Source organism: Anticarsia gemmatalis, chromosome 25 (assembly GCF_050436995.1).
Source record: "Anticarsia gemmatalis isolate Benzon Research Colony breed Stoneville strain chromosome 25, ilAntGemm2 primary, whole genome shotgun sequence".
Taxonomy (NCBI): domain Eukaryota; kingdom Metazoa; phylum Arthropoda; class Insecta; order Lepidoptera; family Erebidae; genus Anticarsia; species Anticarsia gemmatalis.
Window position 1 is genome coordinate 4,899,435 of NC_134769.1, and position 23,717 is coordinate 4,923,151.

At 36.1% G+C, this 23,717-nt stretch overlaps 1 protein-coding gene across 3 annotated transcripts in view; it reads right to left on the bottom strand.

Annotated features, from left to right (window-relative positions):
- LOC142983926 (uncharacterized) overlaps window positions 1-23,717 on the bottom strand; it is a 241,187-nt gene that overhangs the window by 31,346 nt on the left and 186,124 nt on the right. For all 3 annotated transcript variants that reach the window (XM_076131135.1, XM_076131136.1, XM_076131134.1), the window contains 3 exons: window positions 8,824-8,994; window positions 7,705-7,849; window positions 5,981-6,108 (listed from right to left, as the gene is read on the bottom strand). In XM_076131135.1, the coding sequence (XP_075987250.1) occupies window positions 5,981-6,108; window positions 7,705-7,849; window positions 8,824-8,994 (444 nt within the window). The remainder of the gene's footprint in view (window positions 1-5,980; window positions 6,109-7,704; window positions 7,850-8,823; window positions 8,995-23,717) is intronic.

The following is a 23,717-nucleotide window of genomic DNA, read 5'->3' on the forward strand; positions in this document are numbered from 1 at the left end:
GGTCGAGGATTTGATCCCACACGAAACAAATTTTTGAGCGATTGACAAGTAGTTATTACGGGTCTGGTTACACTTTGCGTCTGTAGTTTGTAAGTTTGTCTGAGTCCACGCAACATAAGTAGTGCGGTGGTTGTCATATTAAAAAATAAAAGCATATATTATTTTTTTCGCCCACTGTAGGGTCCCACTATATTGGGCAAAGGCTTATTTTGAACTATCTGCGAAGAATATTTATTTTCGTGAGGATTGTTTTTATAACCATTAAGTACATTTTAAAGATGGCTTTAATTATTATTTAAACACGGCGATATCTTTAGAATTAATAGACATGAATTAATGTCTATTTTTGGCTTTTCGATGACCCCAAATAGGTATGAAATTACAGAAACTATTTGGCATTTTGATGAATGAGTTACCGAAATAGCTTTTAATTGTATCGTAGTAATAAGATTTCGTTGAGGCGCCCGTAGCTAGTTGCGCTCACCGGTCGGTAAACGATCTGTGGGTTAAGCAAACCTTGGCGTGGTCATTCCATAGATGGGTGACCGCAAAGTGGTATTTGAACAGGGCGTCTCCGTGCTTCGGAGGGCACGTAAAAAGTCGGACCCGGTTGTTGTCAATAAGATAACAGTCGTTAAGCCACGTCAAAGGCCTTCGGGCGGCTTGAACAACTTTGACACTAGGTTGACCACTAACCATACGATAAGAAGAAGAATAAGATTTCGTAGAATAATTCGATCACTTTGTTATTATTGTTTATATTGTCTTCTTAATAGATAGTAAGACTAAGTCTGGTACACACTATCAGTAGTCTAAAGCGCCTAGAGCCTAACTACAGAACTAAGTCACCCAGCAAACTTTCTAGTGTCTTGTAAAAAGATCCTCACCGCTTGTTTAGAGCCTTCATAAAAGCGTATTACACGCACAGCGCGATTGCGGGTTGGGTGCGTACAAAATGCACGAAAGTTTTACCCGCGCGCGTTTTGCGCGTATTGTCGTTCTACAAATCTGCTTAGACCTTCCGAATTTCCATTACAAACTGCATTCAAACTGCACACGACTGCACCCAACCCGCAATAGATTCACTCCCGCGCGGACTCGCTTTATTATTTTGCGTAGCCTGCTGGCTCAGGACGCAAAACGTTGTCTAACAGTGTGTTCGCGGCTTAAGATAGGTTTCTATGGAACCCAAAATCACTGGCCGTTAGTATTACTATGATCGATACACGTGTAAAACTGTCCGGTCATGTCTATTTCGAGTCCGATTCTAATTTGTGCCCGTTAATTGTATGTTTGTGAAGCGAGCGATATGTTAGTGTGGAAGGACTGTAATAATAATTAGGTATTTGTTGGTATAATTAAAAAAAAGTGGTTAATTCGACTGGATAATGAACGCATTCTATAAAAGTTGTTGGAAATTAACACAACGATGACTTTTTCAGCAAATCTATATTCTATATTAATATTATAAAGCTGAAGAGTTTGTTTCTTGGTTTGAACGCGCTAATCTCAGGAACTACTGGTCCGATTCGAAAAATTCTTACAGTGTTAGATAGCCTATTTACGGAGGAAGGCTATAGGCTATATATTAATATTATAAAGCTGAAGAGTTTGTTTCTTTGTTGGTTTGAACGCGCTAATCTCAGGAACTACTGGTCCGATTTGAAAAATTCTTACAGTGTTAGATAGCCTATTTACGGAGGAAGGCTATAGGCTATATATCATTACGCTACGGCCATTAAGAGCGGAGTAGCAACGAAAAATGTTACAAAAACGGGGAAAGTGATGACCCATTCTCTCTTATGTGACGCAAACGAAGTTGCGCGGGTCAGCTAGTAATTCATAAGGCTATACAATATTTTGCTTCTTTCGCTGTTATTTAATAATTCATATTGTCAAGTTTATTTATATTTCAACCGAAACACGTGCTCAATTGCTGACGTCATTTGTATATAGTACTTTAAAGTTCGTGGCAACCGCTGTAAAATATTTCAAACAATATACTCAGGTTGAATAACGAGTATTTTTGTACATTATTAAGTTTTCATGTTGAAAATGACTTTAGTTAAAAGTAGTGATTAAGAAAACGCGATCTGAAACCTTTGCTTGTTTGTAATTATTAGAGAGTATGTGGCCTTGTAGCATGCATGTTGAAATATGTGTTTTGATTGTTTAGCCATTGCAGTACCTCGATTCTCTACCACTATCGACTACCGACAACCGGCTAGCTATTGAAATTTTGACATTTAGAATGTTCTGCCAAAACATTTCCTACGACACCCGTCAGAGGCGCTGATCAGATCTTCATACAAAATTTCTCGATGACAGGTCGGTTGTCGGTAGTCGATAGTAGTAGAGAATCGAGGTACAGATCTTCATACAACATTTCTCGATGACAGGTCGGTTGTCGGTAGTCGATAGTAGTAGAGAATCGAGGTACAGATCTTCATACAACATTTCTCGATGACAGGTCGGTTGTCGGTAGTCGATAGTAGTAGAGAATCGAGGTACAGATCTTCATACAACATTTCTCGATGACAGGTCGGTTGTCGGTAGTCGATAGTAGTAGAGAATCGAGGTACAGATCTTCATACAACATTTCTCGATGACAGGTCGGTTGTCGGTAGTCGATAGTAGTAGAGAATCGAGGTACAGATCTTCATACAACATTTCTCGATGACAGGTCAGGTGTCGGTAGTCAATAGTGGTAGAGAATCGAGGTACAGTAGAGCTTTTGGTTTGACTCCCAGAAGAAAATATTATTTGTGTATACACAAGATTCATAGCGGCATTTTCAATTTTGTTTGTAAAATCCTCGCTATATGAGTTTCTTGCTTTGCGATCCAACGATTTGTTGGTTATCTTCTTGTTCCTATTTGTTGATTATCTACTAGCTTAGAATTTTTAATTAAACAGGTGCTGTTTTCCATTTCATGTAGAAATCCTTGACAATTCTCACAACTCGGAAAAAATATTCCGACATTGTTTCACCCAAAGTCTACAGTATACAATTCAGCTATAATTACGAGTATTAATTACAAAACTACGGCCCCAACTCAATAACCGCAAGACATAACTCCTAACCGATAATAATAGAACTTTAGCAAAAAGTCAAGATCAATTTATAGAATTAAAGGGATTCCAAGAGATTGGAAGTTGACGGTGGTGAGAACGCGGGATTACCCCGGGATTAAGGGCCCTTTCCCGCGGGGCCCGGCCCTGCCAATAAGAAGTCCCGGATTATAAGAAATGAATCAAACGTTCACGGTATATTGAATTCAAAGATTATGTGATCGGGTTACGATAGAAGGGTTCATCGAATGATTGTTTAGGATATATCGTTTTGGCCGAGTATTACCTTCTAGGGAAGTGTACGATTGTATGATATTTGAACAATTTAGCTTTGTTTTTGTGTGGAAAGAAGATTATTTTTTGAAGTTCGGCACAAAAAGCTGCTCGGAACTATCCGAGCAGCTTTTTGAGGCCAATTAAAATTTTATAATCTTAAGTATATGAGTTTATTCATAATGTAAATAGATGGAATTAAGGATAGGTACGTAGGTATTGTGGAAATTGTTTTTTTTTTCCTTTCGACATCCAAGAATCTTTCCACTTTTTTAGATCCAACAATAATTATAAATTCTATGCACACTTTTAGAAAACTAAAAACATGGCCTATACGTATCTAAGTATATAACAAATATTTTATTATTCAAATTACGTAATACTATTAATGTAAATAATTATATAGCCTATACTTAAATTCAGCCAATCTACCTGTAACCACATAATATCGTAATCTATGTCCCAAGTTTCGTCAATACTTAGTTACGGCTCCATTTAGATTCGAGTGGTTATTGAATGATTCCCGTATAATGGGCCCTATTGATTCCCTTCCTTGGTTAATGGAAATAGTTTCGAATTTCGCAAGGGTAAGATGGGCCCGATAGAAGTGGTTACACTTTGATTCTACGATATATTTCTGTAATGAACGTAGTTTGATTATTAACTCGTGTAGTTACGGATTTGTGTGGTAATATTACACTACTATTATTGAGAAGAAAAAAAAAATTAGGTACTGAGAACATTTCCTTTTTGATGTAAGTCGGTGAAGAAATTTGAAAGAGATTGTTTGCATAAGACATATTATATTTTTTTAGACATACATGTGCCTGTCAGTGCTCGTTTGTAACAGTTGCTTTTAAAAATCATGCTGAATGGTTTAAGGCGTATATTCTTACCACTTAAAAGTAGGTACGGGTGCGTAATTTGCTTCTTGGTTAAGTGTGTCAAAGGATTTTGGATTGGTTTCCTAATCAACTTGCAACTGCGGTTTGTGCTGGCTGGCATGGCTGAATCATCGAGCAAATAAATAAAAGTGTTGCAAAAAATAGTCTGCCATGATATCTGTACCTCGATTCTCTACCACTATCGACTACCGACATTACCGACAACCTATCGAATGGCTAGCTATCGAAATTTTGACATTTAGAATGTACTGCCAAAATGTTTCCTACGACACCCGCCAGAGGCGCTGATCAGATTTTCATACAAAATTTCTCGATGACAGTTCGGTTGTCGGTAGTCGATAGTTGCAGAGAATCGAGGCACTGTTGTGAGTGTTGGAGTAATAATAAACGTGACCCTATTTCCCGCCTACTTTAATTTTTATTCAAAACAAAAGCCTTAACGAGTAATATCATGTAAAATAAAAAACCAAACTATAATATCAATAGCAAAGTAAATGTATTTTATAACAAATATTTAAATATTGAATACTGGTATTGAATATTTTTTATTAAATATTTAGCGTTGTTAAAATGTGAAATATTTTATTCTGCATTTATTCTGTTGTTTAAACTTTTACGATTACAAAAATATATATTATTTATAATGAAAAATTGTGTCATGTTTTTTTATCTTTATTCAGAGTTTGACTATATGTTGGTAACGTTAAACAAATAGGTTTAATTATATTTTTCATGCCATCTTGTGCATTTTCTATGCATAATGTAGGTGATCAAAATATTGTCTATCTAAAGTTTTTTTGCCCCTGGTTTCTAAGGTACATTTAGCGATAGTTTATCTATTCAATAGCGTTTGAAGCTCATATAAAAAATGACAGTTTGAATAGATAAACTACCGCACAATGTGCCTCAGAAGCCGGGCAACATATATTATGGTATACTATGTAAAGTTCTTTTAATAGTTTATAACATTTTTATAGATTCATTACATTACAATTTAGTATTTCAATTTACAATTAAAATTCTAAATTGTAACACCTATTATATTACCTACGGTGTGTGGGTGTTTCAAATGTTAACGTATGCGACCTCATACAAGTTTTGAGTATTAATTTAAAATCTAAGTTTAGACTAGGTTTTAACTACCTAGAACTAAATTTTGTAGGCGTTACTCTATTTTTGGCTTCATTGTATAGTTATAAAATTATTTTGAATATAGGGAAACGTGTCAAGATATTAATTAGGTATTAACAGGGTTAATATTTTTTAGGTTTATGCGGTCAGTTTAAACTTTAAACAGATACAGCTGCATTTAGTAACATTATCACCTTTATCTTTCATACTTTTCAGCTAACAAAATAGGCAAATCACGTTTTGAAATTCTCTGTACAAATATTTAAAAGACAGTATTGATTACTAAATATATTTTTTTTGGCATCGTGCTTAGTTGCCTACTTTAGTTGCTGCATCATCTTTCATACTTCAGATAATATTTCTAAATTCACACAGAAAAACACCACTCACTTAATTTTTATTAATACCTGGAAAAAATCCCCCATTTTTTTTTCTATAACTTTTAATCTTTGCATCCCACTGACAGGACAAACCTCCCATGACATCCAGTACAAAACATTACTTATACTAATTTCAACCCTACAACCAACATCTTAAAGTACATTTTCACTCAGAACCCGCGAGCACACAGAGCGTGAGGCGTAAGGGTGCGTACTCACCGACGCACGGGTTGTGGTTCACGACGGCGAAGATGCGGTCGCAACGTTTCTTCATGTGGGTGTTGGGGCAGATGCAGCCGAACAGCGGGGAGAGCCGCAGACCAGCCCAGGCTTCGCGGCAAGATTCCCTGGAGGTCAAAATGAGGTTAGAAAATGAAATGGAAAGAAAGATGTGCTGTTAATTATCTGAATTGATTTGTTAAGTGTGTTGGATGGTTGTTAAGCTTGTTAATATTGTCGTCAAAGGCTATATTGTGTACCTTAATGATTATGAGAGTATACTTTAATAATTGGTATAGGTGATTTGCACCGGCAAAAAAGGACCGCCTTTTTGTTGTTTTTGGACACAAATAAAAATTGTATGACTCTGTTTGTAGTTTAATTTCTTCTGTACTTCAGTGTACCGCAAGTTAGTAATGTAAAAACAGAATCACGAATGAATGGAATATTGTACACTAAATACAGAAATTTTATAGAATTTTCCACACACTTCACACACATAGATACAGAAATCCGCTTCAGTGAATATCAAAATAACATTAAAATACTTCAATATCAAAAGGTGTCAACCCCACGCACAATTGCACTTTCATTTTCAAATAAAATCGCACTTAAAGTATAAAGTGCAGCGTTTAAAGCGAACTTTTCATATTTTATGTGAGTTTCATCGCATCCTAGCCAATATACGTCTGGATTGTTTGATGATAGCCATCTGTTATAACTCTCGGTTACTAGGAGTTAGCTGATGCAGTTTTGAAAACTGTAGGCATTATATTTACACCCTTCTAGTTCTCAATTGAAAGAATAAAAAGGCATGAAATGTTTTGGCGACCGAAATCTAGACTTTTTTTCCTTTTTTTACCTTTATTTTGTTAATATTATTAGATGTTAAGCGCAGCAACTAGGAAATAATCTGAAAAATGAATACTACAGAAAAATAAATCGAAAATATTTAAAATATTTTGGGGAATGACTAAAAGTCGAATAAATAATAATATATCAAATTGACTCTTCACAGGATAAACTTTTTGTATTGTGTTACAGCTCGATAAAACTATTAGAGTGCAATACACGAAACTCTATTATCTAACTTCCCCACTTCCTACTACAGCCACTATCGATCCCACAACCGTACAATCTATTTCAGACTCGTAGTAGAAGCCCAGAGTCTATTTTATAAACAGACGGCCATTATAAATTCATCGCAGCCACTGTAGCTAAATAAAGCTATTACTGATTGATCAGGCCACTCGACTCCGTTTTCTGCTGCAATTTAATGCCCCTCTATTTCGCTCTGAATTTGGGTAAATCAAATTGTGGGTTAAAAGTTGATGAGTACTGAATATTTGAATTTAATTTGAAACGAAATGTGACGAAAATGGCGTCTCATATAATGTCACTGGTTAGCTAAATAATGCTAAATGAGTTGCCTATTTTTCTAAATGACTTTTTTAAAGTCTGAACTTGTTTGACATGGCTTGACGAGTATAATCATAACACTCAGAAACAATATTAAACATACATGCAATTCATTGATGCATGAAGATGCTCATACCAGTTGTACTAAGCGGTCAACTATCCATTTAATGTCGGTTCCATCAGTTGCTTAACCCAAGAATTATTGACTAACTGATGAGCGCAAAAGTGTTTTTTAGTTAAGGTTGCTTTGGTTACAAATAACTAATTTCCTTAATAAGTGTTAAGTTTTTAAATATGAAGGTTACCTGTCTTCCATCTTGCATTCCCCGTCGCGAGCCTTGCATGCGTTCTTGAACCGGTCGAAGAGTACGGAGCAGGCTTTCTCGCTGTGGCAGACGCTGAGCGCGTAGGTGCAGGTTGGCAGGGTCTCCACTGGGTACGGGTCTTTTTCTATAAGAGACCAGTAGCTTAGTATAATAATATGTAGGTAAAAATGTTAATTTCTCAACCTGACGGCAGGAGAAAGAAATATCGGGTCGGTTTTATCATAAAAATAATAAAAGGTGACAAAAACATCTATATTTTGTTTTCTAGTATTGTTGTTAGAACTCTTAATGTCAATCTGCTGACGAAATAACTTGCACCTACTCCAAAGTTGGTTCATAATAAGTGTGTAAAGAAACCTCAATGGTTGTATTAGGGAATACTTTATCCATAAAATCATCTCTAATAATCTGACATCTATAATAAAAAAAAAATCTTTTCGGATTTCGAATTCGCGGAATATGGTTACTTAACTGCAATAAACCAACTAGAAGAAGCTTACCATCCAAAGGTCACTTGTAAAGATAATTAAGAGATGTCCAGTAATGGGATCCATCAAAAAACATGAGTTGTCTTAAGGAAATTAAAGTGGGACGTGTTGGGAATACTATTAGCTATAAAGGTTATTTCATTATGGCACAAAAAACATTCAGACGAGATTCACTTTGCAACAATTTGGCTTTAGGATGTAGTGAGAAAAGGGACCTAGGAGAAAATTTATTGATAAGATTTTGTCTTGGGTAGAAAATTCTTTCAGAGTAGGGTGTAATGCTGACCGATGTAACACAAACATATTATACCGAGACATATACTATCTCGCAGTTTTTTCCAAGTCCAAGACACTTAGACCTTTTGAAGATATGTATGGGTATATAAAAAATATGTAGTCGAGAATTTTGGAAACAGTTATATGAAGAAAAGTTGCCCATGTGTTTTTGATATTGAAGGCTTGACATCATATCTTCTTTATAGTCTAAAAACTTATTAAAGAAAGCTCTCTACTACGTGCCTAGAAAGGCAAATTTTGCAATAGACCTTTCCTGGACCCTGAAGGGCCTGTAAGTCTTATTTCTACATTATATATTTTTTAAAGTACGTACCCTTCTTCATGACAAACACGCAAGGATGGTCGAACAGGAAGTCGCGGAAGGAGTTGCACTCAGGGTCCACGTTCGGTTCCCGACAGAGACATGTTGGTTTAAAGAACGGGAACGCTTGCAGAGTCCTCAGAGCCGCCTGGCATTTCGTCACAGTTACCGTTGAGCAAGCCACTGAAACAAAAGTACATCAATTAGGCACATATTAATATAAAAAGGAAACGTATACTACTTATCGATCAGTAAGAGAAAAAAACATTTAAGTACCTTTGAAAAATGAGTGGGTTTTGGTTTGTATGCATTAGAATACGAAAATGAACAAACACAATTGTTTGCCTTTAGACAATAACAGTATCAGTATTTTTTCATCCCTAAAATATGCCTAAGTTTGTCCTAAAACAATTTGCTACAAAAATATTTTGTAGGACATCTTTCAATAACAAACCCACAATATTTTCTTTGTCTAGTTATTTTAGGTTACAAAATAAACGAATTACTTCAACAAAGTACGAAACAATCACTGTCCAAAAACCTCAATTTACTAAATACATTTCAAGAAAATCTATATTTAACTTTGGTCCAACTTTATTTCACTTAGAGCTAAATTTACTCGCTCTTTAGGTCAAAGGGCTTTTGCCCCGCCCTTGTAGACCCCACGGTACCCAACGAGACCCTTGCAAAAACCACACTCGCGATTATCTGAAGAATTAGATCTCTTTTTGTGTCTGTAAGCCATTAGGGAGTGGCCGAGTGACTGTATTAGATTTTTTCCCCTTTATTGAAACCCTTCTAATAAATCTGTAAGAGGAAAAGTTCATATAGAAGACATAATACACTCGATATTACTTTTGCAATCGAAAATTTTTTATTGCATTTTGCAACTTGCTTACTTGAAAAATAAGCCATTAGATAATTAATATTTGCTTTAGCGTATCACCATCGTCAGAAACGCTTGCATTTTTTACTTGTTCCGAAGCCAAGGTAAGTATGCCAAATCCTCAACTTGTACTTGGCTAGTGTGGTGAATTTCGCGAATCTTCTCGCTCGTTCAGGGATTTTTAGAGTGCCGTGTATGTAATTATTGCATTTTTATTTAGTATTTTGTTCAATATTCTTCCTTTACTATATAACAGTCCACGAGGCAACACACAAAATTATACCACAATCGATCTCCAAACTGACAAGAAGCAAGAACTGTCAATAATACGAACTACCAACAAAAGTACAAGAAAGAAACTGACAAAAACAAAAAGATTCACATCGTATGATCCAAGTGTCATAGCACATAAAGTAAGGCTGTGTCTACACAACTTGACGAGGGTAGACAGCGACGGTATCGACGCGAATGCTTAAAAATGTTCCTTGGACGTTACCTAATTTGCCAGACGGTCTTTCCAGTGAGTTATTGCCGTAATTTTTCATTGTTGAATATCGTTTTTTCGTCATTATTACTTCGTTTGCATACTCGTAGTTCGGTTTTGTTGGAGAAATTTTCGAGTTTTATCTTGAAATTGGAATGGAGCAGTTATTTTTGGGTATGAAATATGAGATTAATGCTCCCATTAATTTCATATTTCTTTACATTATTTAGGAAGTTGTAAAAGAAAAACAATCTTATGCTTAGCTGTATAAAGAATCAATGTCATACATCTTTGAATGGTTAATGGGAACATCACAGTAAAAACCTCACTTTCTTTGTGTCAATTGAGAACTCAAAATCCCTGGTGATCATTTCGTTTAGTCGGCATTGACAGCCGATTAATGTAACCGTATTAATATTATTAAAAATATATTAATACAAATCATAATCCTTCTACGGCGCTAATATTGTAAAAATGAGTACAAAGATTTTGTCATAAATATCAATAATAATATAATAATATATAGATAAAATGAAACGCTATTTTCCATTTCTATAACTAAAATATGAACAACCCAATTCGGCCACATGTTTTGAAATCGAGTAGCTTGTAATTAAATATTGCAGTAACAGGTACAATTGAATAATATTGTTATTTGAATAGCGCCCAGGGAATAAACCAACGTTGAAATTAATTTGATATGTTTCAATGTTAAATCTGATATGATTTTATTAGCTTTTTAGGATTCCATGGAGAGAATATGTTTCTTTATTCTCTTGTGTCTATTTTTAAAGCTCGGCCTTTATTCAGGTTTTAGAACAATGTTATTTTAATTACTTTGAAGTTGAAAGTAGTGAATTGTAGTCGAAGTTTATGGTGTATAGTCATCCTCATGACCTAGGTCATCATGTTCATCATGAAGTTTTTTTTAAACCTGACTGTAGTTCAAAAAAAAAATAGGCGAAACGAAAAAAAATTTTTTACCCCATAACCCATGTCCCTCTGCTAGGCAAGGGTCTCCTCTGAAACGAGGGCGAGGGGAGGGGTCAATCAGTAGAGCCACACTCGATCAGCGTTGTAACGCTGGTCAAGTGTGGGTTCGAGACTTACCATGCTGTCAAGGATTGTATTATAGAACTTTTTGGCATGCAAAGTTTTATCACAATGTCTTTCTTTTGCATTGGAGCAAATAATAATTATTTTTGGAGTTAAAAAAAGATTTTTACATTAATTTATATATAAAGTAACATGGTCATAATAGGCATAATTTCCCTTCAAAACTGCAACAATGCACACAAAATAGTTCCCAGGTTCTCATAATTAGATATCCCTTTCCATATCTTCCAGGAGGAACAATAGGAGTGCCGACTCATGGTGCGATAATGGGAACATTGTGATCGGCGAGAACAATTCCACGTGATTAATGAGATTAGTTTTAGAACTTTATGGTTTTACCATGATTGTTTACATCTCGGATTACAAGTCGGTTTTGCGTACGATTTGATGCTGTGGAGAATTTTTTAAGCGATTTCGAAATGGAGGTGGTTCGGGATTCGGAAGGTTGGTTTTTTTTCTCAATTAAGCCGAGATTTTTGATTCGATTGTTGTGATAAGTTATGTGTGAATGAATTGGTTAGGTTTAAGTATTTGTGGGAAGAGTTTTCCTTAGATTCACAACTATTTTATTAATTACTAGCTGACCCGCGCAACTTCGCTTGCGTCACTGAAGAGAATGGGTCAAAATTTTCCCCGTTTTCGTAACATTTTTCGTTGCTACTCCGCTCCTAATGACCGTAGCGTGATGTTATATAGCCTATAGCCTTCCTTGATAAATAGGCTATCTAACACTGAAAGAATTTTTCAAATCGGACCAGTAGTTCCTGAGATTAGCGCGTTCAAACAAACAAACAAACAAACAAACAAACAACCAAACAAACAAACTCTTCAGCTTTATAATATTAGTATAGATTTAATTATAAATGCAAAAATCTGACCAAATTTAATGTCTGAATCGGTTTCGATGGAATGTGGTAAAGTGGTTAATTCTATTCTAGTAAAGAATACTTTCTTACTGAGAAATGCCTTGCCCTGCTACTTTGTTTAAAAATAATTTACTTATTTTTACAAAAGTAATACATTTTACTTCGAAAAACTTCAGCCGTACTGATAAATCCCGATTTTTTTCGGAACTGACTTTGAAACTCACGTGGGCGATTCTTATTTTGTTCGTTGTTGCGAATTTTCTTGATGACATAAATATTTTTTTGTAAAAATATGATTGAATATAAATAGACGGACGGCTTCGGGCGAGTCCGATTTGATAATTATTTTATTTATTTGAGACATTGTCGTGGGAGGTGACCTTTGGCTAGGATATTGAACAAAACAAAAAATGACACCGATACTTAGAAAAGTCAGAATTTCTTGATATTGTTATCCAATTGTGCCGATGATTTTTGACGTTATTATTAAAATTGTTTGTATTTTCTGTCTCAATCATTTCTGACCTTATCGCAATATTTTATTTAGAATTATTTTTTAGCTCAACCTTTCATATGACAACTGATGAAAGAAAACATTTTTTTTGTTATTCTTTTTATCTAAATCTGTTCCCTGAGAAAATCTAACCTAACACCTCCAATATATCATTAGCCGCGACTATCAAAACCAATGCACCTCTTATTTATATACTTACACTTCATGTACAGTAATGTTACATATGCGGACTTAATGCAGCAAGGCATTCTCTTATAATTCTTATCTTAAACATGATTTGACCATTCCTACCTTCACAATCTCTTCCACAATTTACGTCCACCATTAAACACATTAACATAATTTGCAAAGGTTCTATAAAGCGTCAGTTTCATATGACGTAATTAATTTAATGGACAAATAAACGGGAGGGCCCTGGAGGGCGCTCTCACTCGCTATAAACAGACGTTGTGTACAAATAATTGTATTAATGCTGCACTGATATGTCCAGAAGAATACAGGTTTGAGTTTATGAAACTTAATTTTCAGATACTTGAAATATGTATTATAAGTTTTGGCTTCGAAAGTCCGGTATGACAAGATGTATGGATGTGAATGAGGCAAGGGAAGTTTGACGAACGTACCAATTGGCGTTTTTGGCCTTCTGTCCCTATCGGAAAAAGTTTCTGTCTACCCCTATAGAAATAGGCATGATATTATGTATGTATGTAATTTTTGAAACTATTGTGACTTAACACATATGTATACGGGTTACACGATACGTAACTCGACGTTCCGGCCTACTTATAATCGGCCTTGGACGCAGATGGAAGTTACTGCATTAGGTGTCAAATCAGAATTATCACCAAAACTTATATTAAGAGGTTTTAGAAAAAAAAACCATTTTGGAAAATGCCTATTTCAAACTTAAAACATGACAGATTTTTTATACGATAAGAAGTGAAAATCCAGATTGGAAAGTACTTTTTTGCTGTTGGTCCAAATAACTGTGCATCAGCTTGCGTCGCGAAATACGATTGTGAAACAAACATGTCAATTTATAGTTCAAGAGCTTAAAACAGTCACTCACATCACGAGCAATACTAAATGAGAAGTACTCAATATACTCCACAGGTGTCTGGTTTCCAGGAATTTGCATTTGGCAGTCATGATGAACTGAATAGATTCTCGATTCAGAGAGAAGATAGTGTCTATGAACATGTATTGTGTCCAGGGATGGGATAGCCATTTGATGATAAGGATTTGATGGTTAGGCTCTTACTACTGGTTAAATCCTTATTATCTAATAGCTTTGATGGTTAACAGTAAATATGCACATGCATAATTTTATGCTTTTTATACCTGAAGGTGTATGAAATTTACTCGCATTATGCCATTTACGATGCTTAGTCCTAGGGTAGGTCTTTTTTTCGCCTATACCGGGAACGTTACCAAATTTTGGGCTACTACTGCGATAATCCTACTTTAAATTATATAAAAACCTAATAGTACTTTTCTCGGCTAGGTAATAAACCTAAAACTGGTTATCAGCACGGATCCACATTACCACCAAGCTCACAGAGGCAGTCAGTGTTAGATTTAAAAACGTAAAATATATTAGACGCTTATAAATTCGTTTCCGTGAAAGCACTTTATCTCGCAGCGTCGGAACGCCGTAGAAAACATTGTAATTCGATTCCAGCACCAATGAAAAACCGATAAATACACACCTGACCCAATTTCGACAAAAGAGTTTTTAACAAATACTTTCTAAGAAGAAAACAAGTTGAAAAACGATCGTTGAAAAATAATTCTTGTAATTTTGGAGTAAGGGTGCGTGGACACTGCTCTGTCACGGTGACGCAGACAATGAACCCAAGTTGACGAGGGACTGCCCCCTGACACCAAGCCGTTTTGTCACGCTAATGCGTTGAAAATTCTCCAACGACTTTTATCCGGAAAATTGTGCAGAAACAATACAGTGTGTCCTCGGCTTTAAGAATTCGTCTTAATTACTCGACTCGACTTATCATTGTCAAGTGAAAATTGGAGTACCGATATTGTGTAATTTGTTTGAAACAGATAAATTACAGAGTTTTGTTTTTATTTTGTTAATTCAAGACGTGTGCAAGATGTGTGCTTTCTTTAGGATATTTTGTGTTGTAAATTCTGTAGAGAAAAAAAATGGTCTACTAAATCTGTCGGGATTTATAAATCCTACAAGTTAAAAAAAATAAAAATAAAATCCTACAAGTTACATTGCATTTTATCAATTCTCGGAAAACTATTGTAGATTCCATTTTGTACAGTATTATCTTGAAACAGTTTGAAACCGTATAGAATCAAAACCAAACGCAGTAAAGAATCACACCAAGGATTCACCTTCAGGCATGAAAATTCTATATCAATTTCTATAATATTATCTAATACTCGATAATATCTAGAAAAACCACTATAAAAGAAAATCAAGAACTAAAGTTTCCATAAGATCTCGTAGGTGTTCTTAAGAATATAGAAGAATTATAATAAAAAGTTTTTTGTTCTACGAGTAGATAAGTTCTGCGTATACTATGAGCGCCATTGTTCCCGCCGCCATTGTTCATGAAACAGTGACGTCAAGGTCGCAGCTTCCGCCTCATTGTAGTGTTGCCAGTGTAGAAATATTTTTAGAATTATTTTTAACGTTTTTTTTTGCGTTTAAATTTAGAAGGTCGGTGATACGTGAGTGTCTTTTGTTTTGAAGGTAAAAAAAGAATTGAAATTGAAGGAGCTGTTTTTAATTTCACTCGAAAGATATGTTGTAAATTATGTTGCCCATTTTTCTAAAATCCTCAGATTCAGATCGTTTTTGACCCATAATCTATAGTAATTATTAAATAGTTGAAAAATTTATACTCAAATAAAGAGTAACGATGGAAAACATTTTAACTCAGTTAATAAATTTAAAAAAAAATCCCATTCATCTTTTCCAGTGATCTTGAAGCAATAGTTATGGCTAATATGAGTTTCTGTAACCACAACTACCTCTAAGGTAAAATCATGTTCTACACGTATCTATGTTGAACGTTTCCAAAGATATAATTATTCTGAAGATTGTTTGGAAATTCAATTTGTTAGCTAAACGCCGGTGTTTGCAGCTGTCCATAGCAGGCATAGCATGGGTCCCCCTATCGACCGCTATAATGACCTGTCAGGGGAACTTGCCCGGATTAATAGATTTTGGTACTGATGCTTCATACATACATATACCATGTTGAGTTCTGAATGAAAGGATGGACATATTTTGAGCACCTGTGAAATATGTAGACTCTAAAGTCTGACTTACCTGGGAACTATCGGACCTATTTAAACAGTTTTTTTTTTGCATTTACTGATGTAATAATAGTTAAAGATGAATATCAGCATAAAAAAACGAACGGAATGGAATGGAATTTGGCTTTATATTGATTTAGAATGATGGAGATACTAGGAAAGGCATTTTTTTTATCTGTCTTCACAAGTGGAGTTGCGGTCAAAAGCTGCTGTATAATTAAAATCTTAACAAGTCACGATTGTTTTCAGGTAGCGAATCATTTTTTTAAGGATTTCAGAACTCTAACGTCACTAAAAATCGCATTATTCCGACACAAATTTTCACAACTGGCCACACTAGCAACACTTACGACTAAGTTCCCTAATAAGTATTTAAATAAGGACCGTTACTCCATTCTCCAAACTAACATGTAGGGTACATACTCCCCATTTACTCACTGCTTTGTTTAATTAACTATGTAAGCCTTTATTTGAGTTTCAAATTAATTCAACCGAGGGTTTTTGGCTCCGTGACTTAATATAATAAATGTTATTATATGAGAATTATGAGCCCTTAGCAGTAAGCTTGGAAATATGAAGTTAAAGGCCTAAGGGCCTATGACCCTGAAGCTTTGAGGATTTGACGCGTGGCCACTTTGCTTTTGTAATGTTTGTGACAGCATTACTTGGAACTGAATTATTATGTATTACTTTTTAGGTTATAATTATGAAATGACACGTGCGACAAATTGGTGTTTCGGTGAAGTAGGTTTTATTTATGTATTTGCGCCGTAAGAAAAGTTTTGTTCGTTTAAAATAGTGTTTAGTAGCTAACGTATCTATAAGTATGTATCACTCATTCGTTCATTCGATGAACCATACTTCTTTACTTGAGTTCAGTGTCCAATAAACATTCAAACTGTCAACACGCACTTTTATTTCTAACAAGCCGGCGCATAGCAAATATCGACCTTAACACTACAAACATATGGTCCATTATCGAGCCGGATCCAGCGAAGATACCATTTTTTTACCTGCGCGCTGTGCCGGCGATCCGAACGCCCGAGAACAAAAGAAACTGATAACGAGTGCATAACTGCAGTGATTTTATTAACAAATTAATATTCGTGTTGAAATACAAATAATTTTGTTACGAGTGATTATTACTGCTACGTTTTATAATGGAGGAATTACAAGAATCGTTAAATGTTGTGGAGAACATGGCGAAAACTTTGAAAAATACATTGGTCAATTTGAAGAAGTGTCCGAAGAGTAGATTAACAAGAAATTACATAGAAACTCGGCTGAAACGTGTAGAAGATTATTGGATCAAGTATGAGCTCGCCCATGACCAAATAATACGCACCGTGTCCCGAGAAGAAGAAAAACAAATACCCTACATTGTGAAAAACGAATTTTACGAGCATGAAGATTTGTACATAAATCTTAAATGTGAATTAATGGACTTATTGGGATCAGCAGCGTTCGATGAAAATACATCTTCTACGCCTATTCCAAGTGAAACTCGAGTGGTGTTACCTAAAATACAATTACCAACCTACAGCGGGCAGTATGAAGAGTGGATGTCCTTCCATGACCTTTTCAACACGCTTGTGCACATGAACAAATCTTTGAATAATGTCCAAAAATTACATTATTTAAAAACCAGTGTTACAGGAGAAGCGGCGTCAGTACTAAAACATATACTGGTGACAGATTCGAATTATGAAAAGGCTTGGGACATTTTGAAAACGAGGTACGGCAATAAACGTATTACTATCAACGCCATTTTGAGAAGATTTTTTTCACAAAAGAAAATATCATCAAATACTTCCAGCAACATTAGGAATCTGTTAGATACAACGTTTGAATGTTTACATCATCTCAAAAATATGCAAGTGAACACGGAGAACTGGGACCCAATCATTATATTTGTCGTTGTGCAAAAATTGGACTGTGAGACACACAAGGATTGGGAAGAACACGTTAGTAGCAATTGTCATGATCAGAACAGCTTACCAACGCTTGAATTGTTGCGTACGTTTTTGGAAAGTCGTTTTCGGACATTGGAACTTACTGAAGCACCGAAATACAAGACAACGTCTGTTTCCGTAAGAGAAAAGGCTTTTCATATTTCAACAATTGATGATAAGAAGAAAACGTGCAAAATGTGTAATGAATTGCATACTTTGAGCCACTGTACAGCCTTCGGCAAATATACGCCGTTACAACGAAGTGAATTTGTGAAGTGTAACAATTTGTGCTTCAACTGTCTTGCACCTGGACATTCTGTAAGACAGTGTCGCCTTCCAACTTCCTGTCGATTGTGTAGAAAACGGCACCATACACTTCTTCACGAAAACAGAGAGAGTAACACTGAGAGTACAAATCAGCCCGGAGTAACACTACATGCAAACGTGGATGAGATTCATGATGAGCAGTGTCAGGAGGATTTAACAATGGTGGCGTCACACATCACAAGTAAACAAAGCACAGCATTATTAGCAACCGCAATCGTTCGAGTGAGAAGCGAAGATAACCACACAATAATGTTACGAGCTTTAATTGACCAAGGATCACAAGCGAGTTTTATAAGTGAACGAGCTGTACAACAACTCACGGCCAAGAGGTATCCCGTAAGAGGAACAGTCGTCGGTGTGGGATCAACAAGAGAAGCGATTAAACAAGTTGTTCAGATTAAGATAGAATCAAGATGTGAAGATTTTACAATGAAAATCCAAACATATGTTATGTCAAAGCCACTGACAACTAAATTACCAGCCCGCACTATCAACACAACCAACTGGCCTCACCTAGAAGGATTAATCCTGGCTGATCCTAACTACTGTCAGCCAGGGTCTGTTGATTTACTTCTGGGTGTCGATGTCTACGCTCAAATTGTACAGAACCAACTCATCAAAGGTCCACCAGGGTCCCCATGTGCACACAAAACAAACCTTGGTTGGATTTTATTCGGAAAGATAGATGACCAAACACAACAAATGGAATCTATTATTGTCATGCACCACCAATTTGAAGGAGAAGACTTCCTGAAAACGCTTTGGGAAATAGAACCAGATTCAAAGAGAAAATACACGAAAGAAGAACAGCAATGTGAAAGTTTTTACAAAGAGACATGTAAGAGAGACAGCAAAGGACGCTATGTCGTAAAACTCCCATTCCGTACCGCTAAACCTAGCGCCCCAGATGGGAATACGAGAGACATTGCCAAAAGACGTTATATACAACAAGAAAAAAGACTTCAAAAAACACCTGAGTTAAAAGAAGAGTATGACAAAGTTCTGAACGAATATTTGGCCATGGGGCATATGGAAGAAGTTCCACCGAATGAGATAAACAACCGTTGTGTTTACCTGCCACATCACGCTGTTATTAGAACAGATAAAGAAACTACAAAACTCAGAGTCGTATTTGACGCGTCGAGCAAAGGAGACAACGGCATATCTTTGAACGATGAGATGATTACAAGAAGATATGCGAAGTTTAATTATGAGATGGAGAATGCATAGAGTGTGCTTCGCCAGCGACGTAGTCAAAATGTATAGAATGATACTTTTAGATAAGGAAGATACAGATTACCATAGAGTGCTGTGGCGCGGCAACACAACATCTAAAAACCATGACGTTGATATCAAAGATTACAGACTCAAAACTGTTACATTTGGTACGGCATCTGCGCCTTACCTGGCCATAAAAACGCTGATGAAACTCGCAGAAGATGAAGGCAAACCGTATCCCGAAGCTGCTAAGATTATTCGTGAAGACTTTTATGTTGATGACGTCATGTCAGGCGGTGACACAACAGAACAGGCAATCCGTCTTAGCAAAGATGTCACCACAATTCTAAAACGAGGAGGCTTTGAACTTCAGAAATGGGCATCCAACGACGCAGAGTTCTTGAAGTCTATAGAATTCAACAAAGTCACCACAATGGCTAATATGGATATCAAACTAGACGGTACCATAAAAGCTCTTGGTTTGATATGGAATTTTGGTCTAGACGAGTTTCGATATCAACTGAATTTAGATCCAACACCATTGAACATAACAAAAAGAACTATCCTGTCTGATTTACAGAAGTTATTTGATCCACTCGGATGGATAGCACCGATTATTGTAAAAGCAAAGATGCTAGTCCAAAAATTGTGGTTAGAAGGAGTTGGATGGGACCAAGAAATTAGAGATGAACTGAAGGAAGAATGGCAGTTTATAAGAAGAGACTTAGAAATTGTCAATGACATCAGAATCAATCGTTGGATCAATACGCTTAGTACTGAAAGAGATCAAATAACGTTGTTTGGGTTCTGTGATGCGTCAGAGAAAGCATACGCAGCAGTAGTTTACTGTCGTGTTCAAACAAGAGATAATAACATAAGGATTAATCTTGTCGCATCAAGAACAAGGGTTGCTCCTGTAAAGACAGTATCACTTCCAAGACTCGAACTACAGGGAGCCGTACTTTTAGCAAAATTACTAAGTAAAGTCAGTCAAGCCATGCGAATTCTTCCACATAATGTATTCGCATTGACAGATTCCACGATTGTTTTGGCATGGCTATGTGGAGAGCCCAGTAGATGGAAACCATTTGTCGCAAACCGGGTGGTAGAAATATTAGAACTGATGAACAACACCCAATGGTATCATGTACAATCACCGTGCAATCCAGCTGACATTGCGTCGAGAGGAATGTCTTTGTCAGAACTACAAAACAAAGATCTGTGGTGGGCTGGACCTGTCTGGCTCATGCACAATACTATTGAGCTTACGAAGCCATCAATATCAACAGAGCTAGAAAGAAAGAAAAACACACAGTCTTATTTACACGTTACAGAAAATGAAGAAAACCTTATACATTTTGAAGATTATGACTCCCTTAATACACTATTGAGAGTAATAGTACACTGTCGGAGATTTTTAAACATGAAGAAAGAGCCAAAGCGACTTGAACAGAAAATAAGTACGTTAGAGTTGCAAAATGCATTAGAATATTGTATTAAGCGCGTACAAGAAGAAGAATTTCCCGATGAAATACAGAGACTGAAAGAAAATAAGAATATTAAAACTACCAGCGTTTTAAAGACCTTAAACCCATACTTAGATAGCCAGGATATCCTCAGGGTGGGCGGCAGACTGAGAAACGCAAACGCCGATGAGAATCTGAAACATCCTGTAATTCTAGGCAAGAAAAACAGTTTGATACCGCTGGTGTTGGCCGAAGCCCATCTGAAAACAATACATGGTGGAATACAACTGATGGTTACTTACCTGATGACGAGATACTGGATTGTAGGCTGTAAAGGTATGGTGAAAAAATACATACATAAATGTCTTACCTGTGCACGACAGCGAGCCATCGGTAGACAACAGCTGATGGGAGACTTACCCGAATCTCGAGTGACGCCTTCTCGCCCTTTCGCTCGCAGTGGAGTGGACTTTGCAGGCCCTGTATACGTATTAAACTCCAAGGGAAGAGGTGCTAAAACGAACAAGGCATACATCTGTATATTCATTTGCATGGCTGTCAAAGCCATACATTTGGAGCTGGTAAGCGAACTGACGTCCGACGCGTTCATCGCAGCTTTCAAGCGCTTCGTAGCTAGAAGAGGAAGGTGTACAGAGATGTGGAGCGATAACGGTACCAACTTTGTAGCCGCTAACAAAGAATTGTTTACGATGTGGAAGGAAGCAGGATTTGAATATCCGGATTGCATAGTTGATCACCTGGCAAATGATGGAACACAATGGCACTATTCGCCAGCTTATAGTCCTAACTACGGTGGTTTATGGGAGGCCGGCGTAAAATCTGTTAAGCAGCATTTGAGAAAGATATTGACCACAAACTTAACATTTGAAGAATTCAGCACAGTGCTTACGCAGATTGAGGCTTGTCTTAATTCTCGCCCTTTAATACCTGTAAATACTGATGTTGATGTACTCGACGACATCCAAGTTCTCACACCTGGACATTTCCTGATTGGCGAACCACTCATCACTGTACCTGATCGGGACTACACTACTCATAATGTCAACACATTATCAAGATGGCAACACACGCAGAGAATGGTACAAGGATTCTGGAAGCGCTGGCAAACGGAATATTTGTCACGATTGAACCAGAGACCGAAATGGTTAATACAGCGACCAGAGTTCGAAGTTGGCGATATTGTGTTGCTTAAGAATGAGAACATGCCTCCGAGCAAGTGGCCTTTGGCACGTATAATAGAAAAACATCCCGGACTTGACAATATTACACGAGTTTATACTGTACGATACAATGGTAAATTAACTCGGCGATCTATCTCGAATTTATGTCCTTTACCAATTTGTACTAACGATTAGATATAAGTTGTTATTTTTTAGTTTATATACATATGCACTTGTGATTCTCTATTAGTACATTTAAGTTAGGTACTTTAGATTATGTTACTTAGATTTGAAACTGTCAAATAAATATTGTAATTGTTATACCGATAGAAAAGGTCTGATAGCCCTTTTGGTGGGCGGTATGTTCGTTTAAAATAGTGTTTAGTAGCTAACGTATCTATAAGTATGTATCACTCATTCGTTCATTCGATGAACCATACTTCTTTACTTGAGTTCAGTGTCCAATAAACATTCAAACTGTCAACACGCACTTTTATTTCTAACAAGCCGGCGCATAGCAAATATCGACCTTAACACTACAAACAAGTTTACTGGGATGTTTATTCTTTCTTCTTCGGTAACGGGATTTTGGCGAACATTCAGTAATGATTTTTGCTTATTGAAATGGTTTTTAAAATAATGTTACAGGGCAAGAAGTAATAGAAAATAACCTCGCTTTATTAATCACAATACTAATTACATAGAGTGCACTAGCTTTCTTAGTAATAAGGCACATATTTCTCAATATATTCAATACATTTAATGAAAGAAAAGGGAATTCTTTACAAAATACATCGACAATTGCAGAGTAAAAACAAAAACGGGACGTGGAAGGAATAACTATGAGGTTCTATTCTTAAAGAACTATCTAGAACAATACATTTGTGGTTTACAGGAAACACAGTTAAAAGAAACGGCGATTCTATTTTAACCGGAAGCCAGTCGACCGGAAACTTTAAAATTACGTTACCGATTTCTAAATATAAAGCCAATAGCCAGATATCGACAAAATATAAAAATAGACTGAAAAAATATCTTAAAAAGCATCCCTTTTTTATTTCAACTTATATTTAGGAGTATTTTTTTCTACAATATCCTATTTTGTTTTTTTTTCTGTTATTTGTTAGTTATATTTTATAACTTAAAAATGGTTTATCCTAGAAATTCTGGTGAAGACAACAGGGCGACCTTTCAAATAACTTTTCTGTCATCGGTCCTTGAAAGGTATGTAAAAATTCATTTCTTTTCCAAACCTTTAAAATTGGTCAAAACTAGGTTCAGATACTGCGTTACCAAGATACATAGATATAGCGAAGCTAAAAAAAGCGTGTGAAAACATGATAGTCAGCAAACCATCGGAGGGGTTCTTTATGGATAAATTTGACCCAAAGTACTCTAAACCCCTCTTGGTTTTTGAAGGGATACCTCTTGCGTTCAAGTGTTAGATTGTGAAAAGATTTTATATGATACAACGTGTTTTTTGATCTGGCAATTTTGGTACAATGATTTTTTGTCTGTGGCAAGGTGAGTGATGTTTTTTTTCCGGATATTTTTGCAATGAGTGAAGCTAAATTTCACGATATATTTGAGGATTATGTATTTTTG